This window comes from Pipistrellus kuhlii, unplaced genomic scaffold (assembly GCF_014108245.1).
Source record: "Pipistrellus kuhlii isolate mPipKuh1 unplaced genomic scaffold, mPipKuh1.p scaffold_m20_p_21, whole genome shotgun sequence".
In the NCBI taxonomy this organism is placed as follows: domain Eukaryota; kingdom Metazoa; phylum Chordata; class Mammalia; order Chiroptera; family Vespertilionidae; genus Pipistrellus; species Pipistrellus kuhlii.
In genome coordinates, this window is record NW_023425520.1 from 14,078,087 (window position 1) to 14,096,933 (window position 18,847).

General features: G+C 56.4%; 1 protein-coding gene, 1 long non-coding RNA gene and 2 other non-coding genes across 4 annotated transcripts in view; 2 read left to right on the top strand and 2 right to left on the bottom strand.

Moving 5' to 3' along the window:
* The first annotated feature begins 5,426 nt into the window (after positions 1 to 5,426).
* On the top strand, positions 5,427 to 6,750 carry LOC123652899. The gene is made up of 2 exons (XR_006742457.1): positions 5,427 to 6,083; positions 6,546 to 6,750. It is a non-coding gene; the product is annotated as an uncharacterized LOC123652899 (long non-coding RNA).
* Positions 6,135 to 6,264, top strand: LOC118726206. Its single transcript, XR_004990236.1, has one exon. It is a non-coding gene; the product is annotated as a small nucleolar RNA SNORA24 (small nucleolar RNA).
* Positions 6,751 to 8,595: 1,845 nt separating the features above from the next.
* The window catches only part of PRSS12 (serine protease 12), a 56,192-nt gene continuing 45,940 nt past the window's right edge, over positions 8,596 to 18,847 (bottom strand). The window contains exons 7-11 of the mRNA XM_045586044.1: positions 16,524 to 16,729; positions 13,373 to 13,451; positions 12,665 to 12,787; positions 10,452 to 10,732; positions 8,596 to 9,289 (exon numbers count right to left, since the gene is read on the bottom strand). Coding sequence (XP_045442000.1) covers positions 8,982 to 9,289; positions 10,452 to 10,732; positions 12,665 to 12,787; positions 13,373 to 13,451; positions 16,524 to 16,729 — 997 coding nt within the window. The 3' untranslated portion in view covers positions 8,596 to 8,981. The remainder of the gene's footprint in view (positions 9,290 to 10,451; positions 10,733 to 12,664; positions 12,788 to 13,372; positions 13,452 to 16,523; positions 16,730 to 18,847) is intronic.
* Positions 13,897 to 13,959, bottom strand: LOC118726200. The gene has a single exon (XR_004990231.1). It is a non-coding gene; the product is annotated as a U7 small nuclear RNA (small nuclear RNA).

Here is an 18,847-nt window from a genome sequence, read left to right on the forward strand (position 1 = left end):
AAGGCCTCAGTAGTAAATAAATTAAACCAAAGGCTAATGACCACAAATCCTGAGAAGAAACAGAAAGTCAGGCTTTTTCCCAGCCAGTGTAGCTCAGTGGTTGAGTATCAACATATGAACCAGATCACGGTTCAATTTCCGGTCAGGGCACATGCCAGGTTGCTGGTCTATCCCCAGTAGGGGGCGTGCAGGAGGCAGCCAGTCAATGATTCTCTCATATCATTGATGTTTCTCTCTCTTTTCCTCTCTGAAATCAATAAAAATATTTTTTTAAAAAACGTCAAGCTTTTGAGATGTTAAATATATTTTAATATATATCTTATTGATAGTATTTCTGCCCCCTTTTTTTCATTGTTTCATTAAGGTATTATATGTGTACATTTCTTATCATTGCCCCCCCCCCCCCCCCCGCTCCCACAGATGCCCTCACTCCCCAGAGTTTTGCGTCCATTGGTTATGCTTATATGAGTGCATACAAGTCCTTAGGTTGATCTCTTATCTCCCCCATATCTCCCTACCCTCCCCGCTGTAATTTGACAGTCTGATGCTTTACTGCTTCTGTATCTATCTTTTTTTTCATGTTTATAATGTTCTTTATTATCCATAAATGGGTGAGATCATGTGGTATTTTTCTTTCATTGACTGGCTTATTTCACTTAGCATAATGTTCTCCAGTTCCATCCAGGTTGCTGCAAATGGTAAGAATTCCTTCTTTTTTTTTAAATATATTTTTATTGATTTTTTTACAGAGAGGAAGAGAGAGAGATAGAGTTAGAAATATCGATGAGAGAGAATCACCAATCAGCTGCCTCCTGCACACCCCCTACTGGGGATGTGCCCGCAACCAAAGTACATGCCCTTGACCAGAATCGAACCTGGGACCCTTCTGTCTGCAGGCCAACGCCAAATTGATTTCGGCAGGATTCCTTCTTTTTTATGGAAGCATAGTATTCCATTGTGTAGATGTACCAGTTTTCTGATCCAGTCATCTGCTGACGGGCACCTAGGTTGTTTCCAAATCTTAGCTATTGTAGATTGTGCTGCTATGAACATAGGGTGCATATATCCTTTCTGATTGGTGTTTCTGGTTTCTTAGGATATATTCCTAGAAGTGGAATCACTGTGTCAAATGGGAGTTCCATTTTCGGTTTTTTGAGGAATCTCCATACTGCTCTCCACTGTGGCTGCCCCAGACTGCATTCCCACCAGCAGTGCATGAGGCTCCCTTTCTCCACATCCTCACCAGCACTAGTCGTTTGTTGATTTGTTGATGATAGCCGTTCTGACAGGTGTGAGGTGGGACCGCATTGTTGTTTTAATTTGCATCTCTCCATTTCTGCCCCTCTCACTCCCCTCCTTCCAGCCCCTACCCAACACCACCAGGCCTTCACCACCCCATTGCCTGTGTCCATGGGTTATGCATATCTATAATAATAAAAGTGTAATATGCTAATTAGACCAGACAGCCTAATGGCCCTCCGGATGGCCTTCCAGATGTTTTTCCGGACAAGGCTGCGGCTGTGAGGGCCAAGTCCCTTGCATGAATTTCATGCACCAGGCCTCTAGTTGGAATATAAGTTCTGTGGTTTATCTCTTCTCGTCCCCCGCCCCCACATCGAGGTGTGTCAGTCTGGTCCATGCCTCCCTGTTTCGGGTCTTATTCTGTTGGTTAATTCGTTTTGTTCATTAGATTCCACTATAAGTGAGGTCATGTGGGATTTTTCTCAGCCTGGCTTATTTCACTCGGTGTACTATTTAAGGAACTGTGAGGCCATCTCCCACCAACCAAGCCAGTGACACGGGGAAGGTGGCCATCCCTCCCAGGGGACAGAGACCGGCCACCCTCCCAGGGGACAGAGACCGGCCACCCTCCCAGGGGACAGAGACCGGCCACCCCTCCCAGGGGACAGAGACCGGCCACCCTCCCAGGGGACAGAGACCGGCCACCCTCCCAGGGGACAGAGAGACTGCCATCCCTCCCAGGGGACAGAGGCCGGCCACCCCTCCCAGGGGACAGAGACCGGCCACCCTCCCAGGGGACAGAGACCGGCCACCCCTCCCAGGGGACAGAGACCGGCCACCCTCCCAGGGGACAGAGACCGGCCACCCTCCCAGGGGACAGAGGCCGGCCACCCCTCCCAGGGGACAGAGACCGGCCACCCTCCCAGGGGACAGAGGCCGGCCACCCCTCCCAGGGGACAGAGAGACCGGCCACCCTCCCAGGGGACAGAGAGATCGGCCACCCCTCCCAGGGGACAGAGAGACCGCCATCCCTCCCAGGGGACAGAGACCAGCCACCCCTCCCAGGGACAGAGAGACCGCCATCCCTCCCAGGGGACAGAGGCCGGCCATCCCTCCCAGGGGACAGAGGCCGGCCACCCTCCCAGGGGACAGAGAGACCGCCACCCCTCCCAGGGGACAGAGACCGGCCACCCTCCCAGGGGACAGAGGCCGGCCACCCTCCCAGGGGACAGAGAGACCGCCACCCCTCCCAGGGGACAGAGAGACCGCCACCCCTCCCAGGGGACAGAGGCCGGCCACCCCTCCCAGGGGACAGAGGCCGGCCACCCCTCCCAGGGGACAGAGACCGGCCACCCTCCCAGGGGACAGAGGCCGGCCACCCTCCCAGGGGACAGAGAGACCGCCACCCCTCCCAGGGGACAGAGGCCGGCCACCCCTCCCAGGGGACAGAGGCCGGCCACCCCTCCCAGGGGACAGAGACCGGCCACCCTCCCAGGGGACAGAGGCCGGCCACCCCTCCCAGGGGACAGAGAGACCGGCCACCCCTCCCAGGGGACAGAGACCAGCCACCCCTCCCAGGGGACAGAGAGGCCCCCACCCTCCCAGGGGACAGAGGCCGGCCATCCCTCCCAGGGGACACGGAGAACCAGGTTAGGACCACAGGACACCTGGGCAGCTCCATGTCTCTGCTGAACCATACCAGGCTCAGCGTGATTCTTGCTGAACTTCTCAATCAACATGCGTTACAGATATTTGACCGAGGCACGTACTGTGTACCGCAGCTCCAACCGACCTTCGGCCTCCAGGACCTCAGCATTCATGGATCTTACATTTCCTATGTCCCTGCTCCTCTCCGGTGTCATCACCCAGCCCGCCCTGGGTGAGAGTCCACCGCAGGTCCACAGACCTCTGTCGTCCCTGCCCACACCCTTTCCCTGCTCACTCTGCTTCCTCTCCTGCAAACCCCAACCTCAGTGCATCCCAGCTCTCACGGCCATCACACCTGCCCCCCTCCCACCTGCCCCCTTCCCACCTGCCCCGGGCAGCTGAGCGTGGGGAGCACAGAGTGCAGGCCTGCTCCTTCTCACCTGGGAATGAACTTAATTCATACAAGCCCCCACGCAGGCCCTGTGTGGCCCAGGGGCCCTGCTGCCCTTCACTGTTCACTCTCCTAGCTCCACCTCCTCCTCTCCTCTCACCCAGCGCGCCTCCCCCCTCACTCTGCTGAGGAGCTCGCTTTCCATGGCTCAGGCAGGGAGGGCTGGATGAGTGGGGGAGAAGATGAAAAAGGCCCCAGGACACAGCCTCCCTGCCAGCCTCTGACAGTTCAATCCCCTTTCCCCCCCAGTACTTCTCCCCTCCTCACTCTCTCCTCTGCGGCCTGACAGGTCCCTGGGCTGGGGCTCCAACCCCATCCCCCTCCCTGGACAAGGCAGGTCAGCGGGGGGCCACAGACATCCTGCTGAGACAGGCAAGGGAAGCCAGCGATGGCAGAGGCTTCCCGCCCGACGGTCAGACGGGCGTGAGGCACCACTGCAGGCCAGGCACCTGTGCCTCCTGTGCCTGCGGCCGGCGGTGTGGCCCAGCCAGGTCTGCACCTGCTGCCTGCCTCTCCCCGACTCCAGGGACGCCTGGTCTGACAGGACCAGCTCCTCCTGCGTCTCCTCCTCCTGTGTCTCCTCCAACACCAGGTGGAGCTGGGGCCCAGGAGAGACCAGTGCAGGATCCAGGCCTCGGGGTCGGCTCCCGCACAGCTGACCTGCTCACAGGGCTCATCTCCGGGGTTTCCCCTCCAGGTCTCCCAGGCTGGTTCCACCGATCCCGCCACTGAAACGCCAGCTCTGGCACAGCCGGTGGTTCTGTGTTCACTGCTCCTGCCCTCACACCCAGAACAGGCCTGTGGAGAGCAGGACGCAGGAGTTATTTATGGATGAACAACTTTCTGAAACACAAGGCTCGAGTAAAAGAAAGCCTCCAGGCCATTTCCTGACTTTTCTCCGGAAAGATGTGCAGGTTATTGTTCCTCTGATAGCACCAGCGTCTCTACACAAAAGCGTGCAGGCCGCGGGGAGGAGCAGGGAGCTGAAGAACGAGCATTCTCACTGAGCTGCTCCGTCCCTGTCAAACGCAGAGCAGACACCTCGCGCGCTGCATGTACAATCCCTAGGGCAGCCTTTGTTCACAGTCAGTGTTGTTATCCTGTTTATTACACCGCATGGTCTGAGTATCCCGTCTGAGATCAGGCTTCACACTGGAAAAATCCATGAGCTTCGTCCCCCAAACCCCACAAACCTATCGCTATCTAAGCCTCAAATGTCACACTACCAGTAGACAGAAACGGTCACAAAGCAATGCTTAAAGTGGAAACAGAACAGAATGCAAAGTCCTGGGTGCTTTTTTATTAGCTTTATTTTCAACGTTTGATATTTACAGAAAAGTTGGACAACAAGCTCGCAGATGGAGACAAAGCAGTGTGGCCGGCAGGTGTGCAGGAGTAAAAGGTACAAACCTCTGAGATCGCTGTGACTGACGAGCTGTCAGTAACAGGAAGGAGCCACAGCAAGGCCAAGGGTTTTCCCCCCACACTTCTGGTTAAAACCAGGAGTCCCAGGGAGATGTGAGCATGGCAACTACAGCTAATAATGCTGCATGTTTGAAAGTTGCTGAGTAGATTTTAAAAGTCCCCTTAAAAAAATATATATAACATGTGTGGGACTGAGTTTAACTAGATTTAGTGTGATCATTTCACAACATATTAAATCATGTCAAAGCCAGTGTGGCTCAGTGGACAGAGCGTCAGAATGCGGACTGAAGGGTCCCGGGTTCGATTCCGGTCCAGGGCATGTACCTTGGAGGCGGGCACATCCCCAGGAGGGGGTAGGGGGGTGCAGGAGGCAGCTTTCGATGGTTCTCTCTCATCCGTGTTTCTCTCTGTCCCTCTCCCTTCCTCTGTGAAAAATCAATAAAATATATATTTTTAAATACCAATCATTGTCTACACCTAAAGCTAATAAATGTCCTAAGCCAAGTGTTTTTAAGAATCTCATGCTCTACCGACTGAGCTAGCCGGGCACTTCCCAAGTGTATCTGTTTTTAAAAAGGAAGACTAGATGGGAACTTTCAGGATGGAGGAAAGAGCCGGACCCGCTCCTTCGACCTGGTGACTCAGCGATGAGCCCCCGAGAGCCCGGGCCGCGGCCCGGCAGCCACGGCGGGTCACGGCGCCCGCGCCCGTGCGGCTCCCCGCAAAGGCGAGCCCGCGGGGCCGCCAGCCGCCGCTCCAGCCACCGCCCGGAAGAAGCGGGCTCCACCGCTCCGCCCGTCCGCCGCGCGCCTCCGCGCCGGGATTTCCAGTTCTCGCGAGAACGTTTGGCTTCCCCTGGATGCGCATGCGTCAGCCTAGTGGGCGGAAGCCGTCGAAGGAGGGGGCGGAGCTGGGGCGGGGCTTACGCCATCTCTCCCTGTCAGCCCCGCCCCTCGCGGCGCGCCCCGGAATGACGTCATCCGCTGTATAAGAGCGCGTGCGCAGGAGCGTGCGGCCTTTCTCGTCCGGGCGGCGTCGGGGAGCGGTCCTGGGCACTACGCCGAGGCGGTGGCCCGGTCGGAGCCCGGTGGCCCGGTCGGAATGCGGCCGACTCGAGGGTCTGGCGGCGGCAGGCCGCGGTTGGCGGCGGCAGCCTGCGGGCGGGACGGCCCGGGCGGCCTCGGGGTCGCGTAGGCCGCGGCCGCCACGTGCAGCCCCGGCACTGAGGCCCTAGTGCGGAGTCCCCGGCGCCGAGTCCCCGCGGGCGAGGACGGCCGGGTACGCTGGGGCCGTGGCCGCCGGGAGGCCGCGCACCGCGGTGAGTATCGCGCGCTCGTGGCCGCCGGGCGGGCCGGGCCGGGTCGCGGATCTCCATGTGTCTTTGGGACCTGTCACTGTGGCAGTCTCCCTTCCTAGCCATGGAAGAGCATTTTCTTGTTTATTGGCAAAGCTGTCACCATCTAATTGGTATCAGATTCTGACTTGCACAAGTAACAGTCTTCACCTGTAAAACCCGGGAGGGCGCTGGGTTATGCAAAGCTGTTTCTCAATGTTTCCGCTAAGTTGAACTAGTTGCTTCAATGGTGATGGAGACAAGGTACGTCCCTTTTATCCTATTTCAGAGTTAATCTTACTGCGAGGAAGTGGGAGGCCTGAGCTGGCCGTGCTGCTGGCATTATGTAACTCAGAGCAATAATTAACCAACTCGGTGGGAGTAGCTGAACTACCTGTGAGTTGGGTACACAGATCGGAATTTTATTGAGCTGTTCTTCCCTTGCAGGGATGAGAAACCGGTGAAGTCTCCTGGAGCTTCCCGCACTGCACAGGATTCCAGGCTTCAGCTCCAGGGTGGAGTGGGAAAGGTGATGGGAAAACAAAGTTCTGGAAGCCACAGAGGGAGCATTTTCTGCATAAACCCGAATGTTTGTTTTTTTGTGTGTGTTTTTAAATATATTTTACTGACTTTTTTTACAGAGAGGAAGGGAGAGAGAGCTAGAATCGTCGATGAGAGAAACCGACCAGCTGCCTCTTGCACACCCCCTACCAGGGATGTACCTGCAACCAATGTACATGCCCTTGCCCGGAATCGAACCTGGGGCCTTTGAGTCCATGGACCGAGGCTCTACCACTAAGCCAAACTGGCTTCGGCAAACCTGAATGTTTTAAGTAGCAATGAGTGTGCCTGTTAACAATTAAATAAAGGGCTTGGTTCATCTGCATGTTCGGTGTGCGCTGGCTGGTTGCTAAGTGGGAAGGTGCTTACAAGTGCTAGTGCTGTCAGGAGAGCACATGGGGAAGCGGGTACATGGAGGTTCCAGTCCGTGGTGTGTGGGCATGCTAAATAGCCCTCTCAGGCAAGGAGAAGGGGGGCCTTGGAGCCAGGTTCGGGGGTTAGCTCGGAACAGCTGCTGCTGCCCATTGCTCCCCTGGATGGAGTCTCAGGGACCCTTAGAGGTGGGGTACAGCCTGTGGGGATGGCACAGTTGTGCTCCGTTGGGTAAGTGTGCACTGGTCCTTTGTCCTGAGTGTATTTAGCTCTTGGCAGGTGGAACTCCTAGGTGAGAGTATTAATAGAATATTCATTAGCTTTCCAGGGGTGATCTCCACCGGATGGGTAGGTGCCAGGGCAGGGGGTCTTGAGGCAGCCCCAAACCATTTGCTTGGGTGTCATCTTGAGGGAGGAAAAGGTTAGGAGTCCCAACCTCGTGACCAGTGATATACTGGGGGGAGGGGACATGGTTACCCTGGGGTTCCTTGAAGTATATTTTCATTGGGTGCCTGTTGCACCAGGCATCCGGACCTCAGCTCTGGCAAGTGCATGGCCCGGTGACCTTGCTCTCTTCATGTCTCACCTTGGGGAGCAGAGTCCTGCCACACAGATTAGGCAGCTGCACCAGGTGAAAGGCTTGCACTTTATTTACACTTCTGTTAAGTCACATAATCAACAAATGTTAAACCAAAGAGTTTGACTTGGAGGTTAAAGGAACTTAACACCACTCAGGTTTCCTTAACACCCCTCCAATCTCAGGCTTTTGGTAATTTTACTCTATCGATAAGCATTGCAGTTCAATAAGGCAGAGCACCATTAGGTTAGCACCAGTTCTACCAAGCTGCGGGTTTGCAAAGCAGGACAACGATGCAGAGGGAAGGGAGAAGTCCCTTAAAAGGGTCACGTAGCCACCCTTAGGCCTTTAGTGTGCAGAGACTCCTGGGATACCAGAGAAGACCTGGGGTTTGGGGAGGACTCCAGCGTGTCTGACAACAGGGCCACTGGAGCGTCCTGACAGGCCTTTCAGACAGCCAAGAGCACACTGCCAGCAAGGATGTCCTGACAGGCAGTCCTTAGCACTTGGGGATGAGCCAGAGGGAAAATTCCCTTTGGGCAGAACATGGGGGCACAATGCCACTCAGCTTTGGGGCCCTCTGGAGTTTGGATTCAAGGCCCACCAGCTGCCTTACTAGCCTTTTGTAAGCAGTGCGGTGCCTGGGCACACACCACCCACCCACCTACATGGTGCCCGGGCACACACTGGTGGGTGCAATGCACGGGATAAGCAGTTCTTTGGAGCTCCCCACACAGCAGGGAAAGCGTTTTAATGGATTGTTAAACGGGACCATGGCTGGCCTCAGGATATCCAAAGGCAGCAGTCTGCCCTCATCAGTCAGGGTGCAGGAGACCGCATGACGCTAAGGAACAAACACGTTGCCCAGCTGAGTGACATGGTTAAAAGTAACCAGAGTAGAGATGCTAACACATCAGGTGGATAAATTAGGTTGTGCATCCAACAAATTGAAGAAACTTAAACAGGAAACGGTGGCACTCATACTCCAGTGAGGTAATGAGTATTTTTTCCGTCAAGCCTGGGCACATAATATGAATCCACAGATCACTGACTCAGAAGTTCTCCAAAAAAGGGTAAAAACATTATTGCACAATCATTATATACAATATCCAGAGGATGATGAGAAATAGAGTTAAATAAGGTTCAAATGGGAACAAAGTTAGTCTCCAGGGACACTAACATGGGAGGCGGCAATGCAATGAAGGGCAGTCAGCACCACGCCACAGGTCCCCCGCAGTGGAGGGGCCAGGGTCCCGTCACAACTGCACACGTGGACCTCATCCCCATGGCGGGCATCGCTGGCTGAGGACTACCGCCGAGGTTGAAAGTTTCCAACGCACTTTTAAGTACCGCTTCCTCGAGGGTTCCACCAATTACAGTTTGGTGACACTTTTGATCCAAGGTACAAAGGCTGACACTTTGGTATAAACGCCGGGTGAGCCCTTGGCTCCACAGCCGTGCCCCCAGGAGGTCACCCCGTACACGGCCCAGCCGGCTCCCGGCCGCTCGCACACCAGGGGCCCCCCGCTGTCCCCCTGGCAGCTGTCCACCCGGCTGTGTGCGCGGAGGCTGCCGGCACAGAGCATCCTCCCGGTGAAGCGGCCCTGGTAGCGCTCCGCACACCGCCTCCGGGGCAGCAGGGGCACGGCGGCCTGCTGCAGGGTCCGGGCGTAGGCGCGGCCTGCAAACAAACGTCCGTTAGCTTCCCGCCGCGGTCCCGCAGGAAGGGCCGCACTGGCAGCTGCAGGATCGTGAACCGTCTTTCCAATAGAAGCTCTGCTGGGACGCTAGTGCGGTTTACACGGCACAGGTGCCACCGCCTGCCTTTCGCCATGTTGGCACTCGGCACCTTCTTCCCTCCACTGACCTGCTTCTCCGCACTGAGTGTGGCAGACGAACCAGTGAAAGGGCAGAGCAAGGCTCTCAGCAGAACCGCCCTTTGTTGAAGAGCCAGCCCCATGTGCACTTAGTGCTCATCTCGATGCTGGCCTTGTGCGCCACCCTTGACCAGTCAGGAGATAGCAGGGCATACCCGTGTTTCCCTGAAAATAAGACATCCTCCGAAAATAAGACCTAGCGCATGGAAAGATAAGACATCCCCTGAAAATAAGACCTAGTGCAACTTTGGGAGAAGAAATTAATATAAGACACTGTCTTATTTTCGGGGAAACGGCATAGCTCAGACCCAGGAATGCGTTAGTCATTTCCTGTCTTTGTGCCGTCCCAGCTGTAAAACCCTGGAATAAAACCCTGACCTGCAACTGGGGTCAGCCAACTGGGGCCTGACCCTCCCCCGACCCAGACCCCGTAAAACCCTTTGTCCTGTGGAAGCTCGCTCTCTCCCCACCTCGCCACTGCGCCGGTGTATGTGGGACTGAGCTCGGGCTAGCTCAAATAAAGGCTCTGTGCTTTTGCATTGGACTCGGCTCCCTGGTGGTCTTTGGGGATCACGAAATCTGGGCATCACACTAGCAGCATTATGGACTCGCTACAGACAGCCCCACAGAAAGCAGGCATGCAGGCGTGGGCATCTGAACTCCGCAAAGAAAAGGGGAGGGATGCTCAGGCTGGTGTGGGTGAGTACGTCCACTCCTCTAAGATCCCTCTGCCTCCCTGACGTGAGGACCGATTACAAGTGACAATTATCGTCAGCATGTAGTGACAGTAACTGTTCTAAACAGAAGCCCTGTCTTCATACACATGTATGACGGGCTTTAGCTCCACACCCAGATTGTGAGTCCAAGTTCATGACCTCATCTGAATCCACTAAGATTTTACAACCAACCATCCGAGCCGCCATGGGCCAGGTGACCCTCCCGCCTCCCCATCCGTCATTCCGTTACCTGTGTCTCCCCAGCCTGTGATGTGGCAGTTGGAGGCTGTCTTCTGTGGCCTCTCCCTCCAGAGCGGCAGGCAGGCGGGTAGCACGTGGCTGCTGAGCCTGGCGCACTGCCCGTCCGGGCCCTGCAGCCTGACCAGGGCGATGTCGTGGTCACTGCTGTCCGGCCGGTACGCCCCGTGAATGACAATCTGCTGGACTCCGATTTCCTCCTCAAACTCCTCAGGCACCAGCGTGTGGTAGTCCCCCACCCGGACAGCGTAGCTCCGCGTGCTGTTCCCGTACCTGAGAGGCAGGAGCTGGTCAGCCTTCCCGATGCTGTAAGGTGGTCGTGGCCGAGTGACGGCCCCCAGAGCTACCGCAAGCCCGTGTCCCATGTCACCCGCCCCTGAACTCCCCCTTTCCTCCCACCGCTCTGCCCCCACCGCTGCGCGATGCAGGAGTCATCCTTCAAGCCCACCATAGCTCAGTCCCTGGGCCCTGACCTCCCTCGCCCCAGGCTGCATCCTTCAACCCCACCATAGCTCAGTCCCTGGGCCCTGACCTCCCTCCCCCCAGGCTGCATCCTTCAACCCCACCATAGCTCAGTCCCTGGGCCCTGACCTCCCTCCCCCCAGGCTGCATCCTTCAAGCCCACCATAGCTCAGTCCCTGGGCCCTGACCTCCCTCTCCCCAGGCTGCATCCCATAGTCTCACTGTCCTTTTATCTGACAACCCCCGGCTCCGGCTTCATGGGCACCACTTCCTAGGCTGCGGGGAGGGGGAATGACATGGAGCAGCTCCCATCCTAACTTTTCCCCAGAACATGAAGGTGGTCCACTGGGAACCAGGCCTTCCTTGGGTGTGAATGTAGAGAAGTTGGCATTCTCCAGGGCAGGCGTCTTCAAACTACGGCCCGCGGGCCACATGCGGCCCGCAGAGGAGTCTGATCTGGCCCGCCAGGTTTTTTGGGCAGTGAGCGCAGCCGAGGTGTTACAGTAGGAATTAGTAGTTCATATAGTCCGGCCCTCCAGCTCTCTGAGGGACCGTGATCTGGCCCCCACTTTAAAAAGTTTGAGGACCCCTGCTCCAGGGTCTGCCCACCCCTAGAGCACAACCTCCCCCTTGCTCCTGTCCATTCCCGGAAGCTAGACGCGCCAAACACAGCCAGGCTGTGCAGGCCCTGTCAACGCCATGTGATTTAACTGTCCGGCTCAAGACACCCAACGACGCTACAGAGATGATGTCGCCATCAGCCACCTGCCCCAGACCTGGAATACCGTTTCCTGTGCTTCCTTGGGGGATATCCATCTCCAACTTAACTCATCCGTCTTTAACCCAGAGGCCTTTTACATGCGTGCCCACAGAATGTCACCTGCTGGCTCTGCTTCCAAATGGAAGCAACATTTAGGATTATTTCAGGTCCCAAGACTAAAAACCAATAGTGGCCAATAATCAACTAACTCCCACTTTCTGTATACTGATATTACTATTTTAAAGATTTAATATGCCTAATTAATGTCTTCAGGTTTTAAATACCCCAAGTGATTTATTACTTTTCAAACGAGAAAAACTGTGCACCCTTGAAAGTACTGCTGAAATGTTTCGTGTATCTTTGAAATAGAATTTAAAAACCATCTCGAGCAACACTGGCCAGTACAGTAGCCAGAGGCCGCCTGTGCCTGTTGAGTGGTAGCCAGGGGCGCCTGTGCCTGTTGGGTGGTAGCCAGGGGCGCCTGTGCCTGTTGAGTGGTAGCCAGGGGCGCCTGTGCCTGTTGAGTGCGGTAGCCAGGGGCCTCCTGTGCCTGTTGAGTGGTAGCCAGGGGCCACCTGTCCCCCGCCTTCCTAACCAGATAACCAACCAGATAACCAGGGGTCTCTGCTAGCTCTCGGCACCATGTCACCCTCTGGCGTGCTCTCAGCAAGCGCTACAGTAGCTGCCTCCCCCGAACACCACCTTCTGTTCCCCTAAGGCCAGTCCAGGCTTTCTCCAACACCGGGCAGCGGTGAGCCTGGCCCTGTGGGTGCTGGGGAGGAAGGCAGGAAGGAAGGGGGGGGGGGTGCAGTGCTGGGGAGGAAGGCAGGAAGGGAGGGTGGGCGGTGCTGGGGAGGAAGGCAGGAAGGGATGGATTGGGGGGCCAGTGCTGGGGAGGAAGGTAGGAAGGGAGGGGGGCGGTGCTGGGGAGGAAGGCGGGAAGGAACTAGGGGAGGCTGTCGGAATGGACGGAGTGGACGTACCTCTTGAAGCAGTGCGCGGCCGTCAGCACCCAGCAGCTGCTCAGCAGCGTGGCCCCGCAGAGGAGCCGGCCGTCCCCGCGGGGGGACCGGAGGCGCAGCGCCACCTGCCAGGGCCAGCCGCCCCTGGAAGACAGCAGGCGGCCCGTCAGGCCCAGGAGAGGGCAGGCTAGGGGGCATCAGAGGGCCCGGGTGAACGGTGCCCCACCCTGCACAGCGGGGCCTGGGCACCCGGTTCCAGAAGCCAGCCCTCCTCCGTGCTTCACATCCTCCTCACGCCCTCCCCTCGCAGCCTGCAGAGCATTCGCTGGGCAGGCGCTGGTTTCCACAGAAAGTGCAGCAGCGAAGTAACTGTGAGCAGGAGCCACGTCCAGAGGCCCCGATGCCACACTCAGTGCGCTCTGGGCCGCGCTGGCTCCGACCTCCGGGACCTGGTTTCTGCCACGCGCTCAGCAGCTGGCAATCGGACAGCGGCTGAGAACGCACAGGCCGGGCGCGCGCAGGGGGCCGGGCGCGCGCAGGGGGCCGGGCGCGCGCAGGGGGCCGGGCGCGCGCAGGGGGCCGGGCGCGCGCAGGGGGCCGGGCGCGCGCAGGGGGGCCGGGCGCGCGCAGGGGGTCCGGGTTTGGTTGGAGAACACCACGAGTAAACCTCTCCCCGTTTGCACCGAGTCACCCAGTGCCTCTGACCTGGGTCTCCATGGGAACCGTTACCTAAGCGAGTTCTTCCCGCCGACGATGCGCTTCTGCCGCCGGAGCATCGGCCGGAGCCCACAGCCGGGCGGAACGGGCGCTGGGCAGAAACGTAGGAATTACTCCCGATCGGGGCGGGAAACAGCCACACAGACCCCACCGCTCCTGCTCCGACTCAAGTGCCGCCTCCTCGGAGGACTGGCTGCCTTCCTGGCAGGAGCCCCAGGCGCCTTCTCACGCCCAGGGCAGCGCCACTCACGGCAGAGCAGGCCCTGGGGTCCCGGTTCCGGGTCTGACCCATCAGAACCCACGCCGCCTCCTCCGCTGGGAGAGGCTGTTTGGGCGCCGGAACATTACCCAAAGGCCCGGTGGTCCAGCCCCTCTGTTCACACAGCCTCTGCCAGCCCCGTGCCAGGCACCTGGGGGGCAGCCCCCTTCAGCGGGCAGCGGGCCCACGTGCACCCCGACTCCCATTTCAGCACGCACAGGGCTCGCTGTGCCCCTCGGTGGCAAACCGCACTCATTCATTCGTTTATTTCATTTTTTAGAGTCTTCTGGTAAAAACCAGAAGACCTGCTAGACAAATTCGAGAAGAGCTGTAAGCACTTTTTAAATAATTTTTAAAAATATTTTTATTTATTTCAGAGAGGAAGGAAGAGAGGGAGAGAGAGAAACATCAATGATGAGATTCATGGACCAGCTGCCTCCTGCACGCCCCCTACTGGGGACTGAGCCCGAAATCCAGGCATGTGCCCTGACTGGGAATAGAACTGCGACCTCCTGTTCATAGGTCGATGCCCAACCTCTGAGCCACTCTGGCTGGGTCAGCAAACTGTATTTAATCCCATTTCCAAGACAACAGACTCTACAGCAAGAGCGTAAGCAAAAGAGCCAAGTTAAAAATATATGGTGAGTGTGTGCAGAAGCAGGTGCAATCTAAAGTATGGCTGATTTTCCGATGTTTAAGAAGGAGAACTGACAGGTGAGCTCTGCTCACTGGGGAGGTACATGTGTGTAAAGGAGAGGCAGAGACTGATTTCCTCTCTGGGTGAGGACAGAGACCTCAGCACCAATGGTTGCCTTGGTAACCAGTAGAGGGTGACTCAGCAGGAATCAGCACTAGCATGTCCTATGGCGGAGGTGCCGCAAGGTCCCCCAGAGGACTGAGTGCCACGTGAGCTCATGCTCAGGCCGGGCCTCTCGCTGGCACTGCCAGCTCTAACATGTGGGGGGAGAACACAGGTTTGCCAGGACCCTCCTGCCAGGCCAAGCAGGGATGAGGTAATTCTGAGCCAGCGGGGCTGGCCTTGGCCTCATTCTGAGCAGAGCACCAGCTCGCAAGGAAGGAACATCTTCCGAAGGCCACCAAGTCCGCTGCTCCAATGACTGAAAGGCTAAATGCAGCTCGTTTACGAAAGGACCCTCCGATGCGCCAGTCTGAGTCGCCCTCTCACAGTCCGTCACTAGGTCGCGAGCCTCAGCACAGAAGCAGCAGTGAGTGTGCCGGACTCTGCAGTCGGGGGTCTGCGAAGGAATCTCTTTATCTGAAGTACAGTAGCACTGGAACCATGGAAATGTATCAAAACAGACATTGCTGCAACTCCAGGAAGGCCTGTCCTGGCTGGTTTGGCTCAGGAGATAAAGCGTCAGCCGATGGACCGAAGGCCAGGTTCAATTCTAGTCAAGAGCACGTACCTGGCTCGCAGGATCAATCCTGGCCCCAGGTCTGGGCATGTGCGGGAGGCAACCAATCAATGTGTCTCTCTCACATCTCTCTCTCTCTCTCTCTCTCTCTCTCTCTCTCTCTCTCTCTCTCTCTCTCTCTCCCTCGCTCTCGCTCCCTGTCTTCCTTCCACTCTCTCTAAAAATCAATGGGAAAATATCCTTGGGTGAGGATTAACTCTAAGAAGGCATAAGAACAAATGCATAAATTGTGGAGAAATAAATCTATGTCATACTTTAAAATAGGTTTACATGGGAATATGGTAAATGTTGTAAACCATTTTACAATTGCTGGGTTTTTTGTGTTTTCCCTTTGCTTAAGGAATAATTGAAAGAATTTTCTACTAGTTACATTCCACTTGTAACTGGAGGTTGAATTGCTGAAGGGAATTTAATAAAACACGTTATAGCCAACACTTGGGAAGAACTGGCTTGCCAACTCCCGTTTGTCATGCATAGGAACACACGTGTCTCCGAGCACAAAAGGTTGTAAAGGTCTCTCTCTACACTCCAAAGCCCCCCAGACAGCGAAGAACCACACGAAGGAGACCCCGCTTACGGACGGTCTGCTCCTGGGCAGCAGGCGACAGTGGTAGAGAAGGACCGGTGCTGAGGCTCCCGCTGCTCGGAAAGCCAGCACAGCCCGTGTGAGCAGAGGCCACGGCTCTTCACCCACAGGCCAGCTTCTCCAAACAGCCATGGTCCCCTCTCGCTCACCCGCCCACGCCCACAGCGGCTGCAATTCGCAGGGTGGCTTCCGTTTCGGACGGCGGCAGCTAACTGGTTAAAGCAGTACTTGTTTCATAAAAATTACACTCGAAGCTTTCAACAACTCTTCTATTTAAGTACAACACATCAGCCGGGACCGGTTTGGCTCAATGAATGGAGCGTCGGCTTGGGGACTGAAGGGTCCCGGGTTCGATTCCGGTCAGGGGCATGTACCTTGGTTGCGGGCATATCCCCAGTAGGGGGTGTGCAGGAGGCAGCTGATCGATGACTCTCTCTCATCGATGTTTCTAGCTCTCTATTTCTCTCCCTTCCTCTCTGTACAAAATCAATAAAATATATTAAAAAAAAAAAAAGTGCAACACATCAGGGACTGTCTCCTATGAAAAGATTCTTTCTCCTTTTCCTGACATTTTTAATTTCAAAAGATAAAACCTATAAAAAAGGATTCCTTCTATTTAAAAGATGATCCCTGTTGTTTTAACTCTCAGGCTGAGCAGCAGTGCCCCCGGCGTTTGTCTTCGCACTTTCATTTCTTCTTATGAAGTATTAATAAATGTCAGCTGGGGCTTTCGGGACGCCGACCCCCCCCCCCCCCACGGTGATGCCCGCAGAGCCTCCGCCCACAGCACGGCGGGCTTCCCGGGCTGGGCTGGCTGTGGGTGCCGCTCCGTCAGGACGTCAGGACGTCAGGACCGGGGCTGCGGGGCCAGAGGGGACTTACCTTTATCCCCGTTCCCTGGCGCCTTCTTGCCGAGATAATCACAAATGACGCCCGCGTCCTCGCTGTGGCGACAGTTGTGCCTCCCCACCTCCTGCTTGAGGCAGTCGGCCAGGGCCCGCTCGCTGCCCGTGCACGCCACGTTGTCCATGTGGATGGGCCCCCGGCCTTCCCCGAAGTACGCCATGGCCCGCGCCCGGGCGGGGCCCCTGCGAAGAGCACCAGGCTGAGGGGCCTCGGGCGCCCGGGCGGGGCCCCTGCGAAGAGCACCAGGCTGAGGGGCCACGGGCTCCGGGCAGAGCAGGCGCCTTCCTACGGCTCCGCAGGCACGCTGGCCGGCACCGCCTTGGGAAGCAGCTGTGCCTCTGCCACGCGGGGCTGCATGGAAGGAACTGAAGGAAGAGCTTTTCTCCCTCTGCCTCTGCCTCTGCCTCTGCCTCTGCCTCTGCCTCTCCCTCTCCCTCCCCCTCTGCCTCTCCCTCTGCCTCTGCCTCTGCCTCTGCCTCTCCCTCTGCCTCTCCCTCTGCCTCTGCCTCTGCTCTTGCTCTGCCTCTGCCTCTGCCTCTGCCTCTGCCTCTGGCCTCTCTCCCTCTCCCTCTCCCTCTCCCTCTCCCTCTCCCTCCCTCTGCCTCTCCCTCTGCCTCTGCCTCTGCCTCTCCCTCTGCCTCTGCCTCTCCCTCTGCCTCTGCCTCTGCCTCTCCCTCTCCCTTTCCCTTCTCTTCTCCCTTTCCTTCTCCCTCTCCCTCTCCCTCTCCCTCTCCCTCTCCCTCCCCCTCCCCCCCTCTCTCTCCCTGTTTCTCTCTCTTTCTCTCCCTCTCTCTCTCTCTCTCTCTCTCTCTCTCTCTCTCTCTCTCTCTCTCTCTCTCTCTCTCTCTCTCTCTGTCTCTCAGTGTTCCCCAGGGGTCAGCTTCCCTTTCCTCCCTGAGTGCCTGTCCCTGTCACTGCTTGCCGCTGTGTGAGGCCTTCTCCTTCCTCACTGACCAAGCGCCAAGGCCTGAAGCCACTCCTCCGTCTCCACAGCTCAGCGATGCCCCTGGGCCACGCATTAGGTGACCTTTGGGGGCTTTTAAAATGCAGCAGAGCCTATAGCCATGCCCGGTGCCGGGCCTGGTTACAAAGCGGATGACTGTTTTACCGCTAGGCGGTTCGCCTGAAACTAACACAAAACAATACCAAATGCAAACTGTGATTGAAAAAAATTAAAATTTAGCAAAACGTGAGCCCCACCTGACCGCATTAAAGGAGAATCGTGGAGGGGCCGGGTCTGGGCAGGTCTATGTCCCCCGTGACCTAAGGGGGCGACCGAGGCCAAGGCCGCTGCCGGAGGTGCCGCTGATGCTGTGCCTGTGCCCGGGCCCGCCCGAGGCCCAAGGCTTTCATCTCAGCTGAATCCGGAAATCAGCCCCTCCCTCTCCTCACACCAGGAAACAGATTTTACAAGGAGAGCTTTGATGCAGGTTCGTTTCTAATTAGTCTTCCCATCAGGGCTGCGATGGATCATGTGTGAGGTGTCCTACCTTCAGAAAAGACCTTGTTTTTTTCACGTCCGTCTCAGTTACTGCCAAGTGTAGTCCTAGATTTTTGTTTTTGTGCCTTCTATAAAGGAGACTTTTAAATTTTTATTTTCTGCCTAGCGTATAGGAACATTAATGCTTTTAAAAACATTTATAATTTATAATTTACATTAACAAACACTAGGTCTAGTGTCTTTCCAGTTGATTCGCTTTGGTTTTCTAGGCAGACAATCATTCTATATAAGTCTAATATACTAAGTGTCCAGGATTGGGTTGTCCATTCAACCAATCAAAGTGTAGTATGCTAACGATAAGCTAAGGTCACTCAACCGCATGCTATGATGTGCACTGACCACCGAGGGAAGACAGTCAACCACCAGTATGACATACACTGACACCAAAAGACAGATGCTCCAGCCAATTGGGACTGGCGAGAGAGGCTGGAAATGCCCTGGATCCCTCCCACAATCCCTCCCCAGCTGGCCAACCTCCCGCATCCTTCCCCAGTCCCAATCATGCACCGGTGGGGTCCCTCAGCCTGGCCTGCACCCTCTCACAATCCAGGACCCTCTTGGGGGATGTCGGAAAGCCAGTTTCAGCCCAACCCTGCAGGCCAGGCTGAGGGACCCTGCTGGTGCACGAATTTGTGCGCTGGGCCTCTCATATCCAATATAATAAAAGGGTAAAATGCAAATAGAACCAATGGCAGAAAGGCATACTTTTCACTGTCCAGAATCCCACCGCAGCACCTTCCTTCAAGATTTAAGCCTCTAATGGCCACACAGAGCATAATAAGCTAATGATATGCTAAGG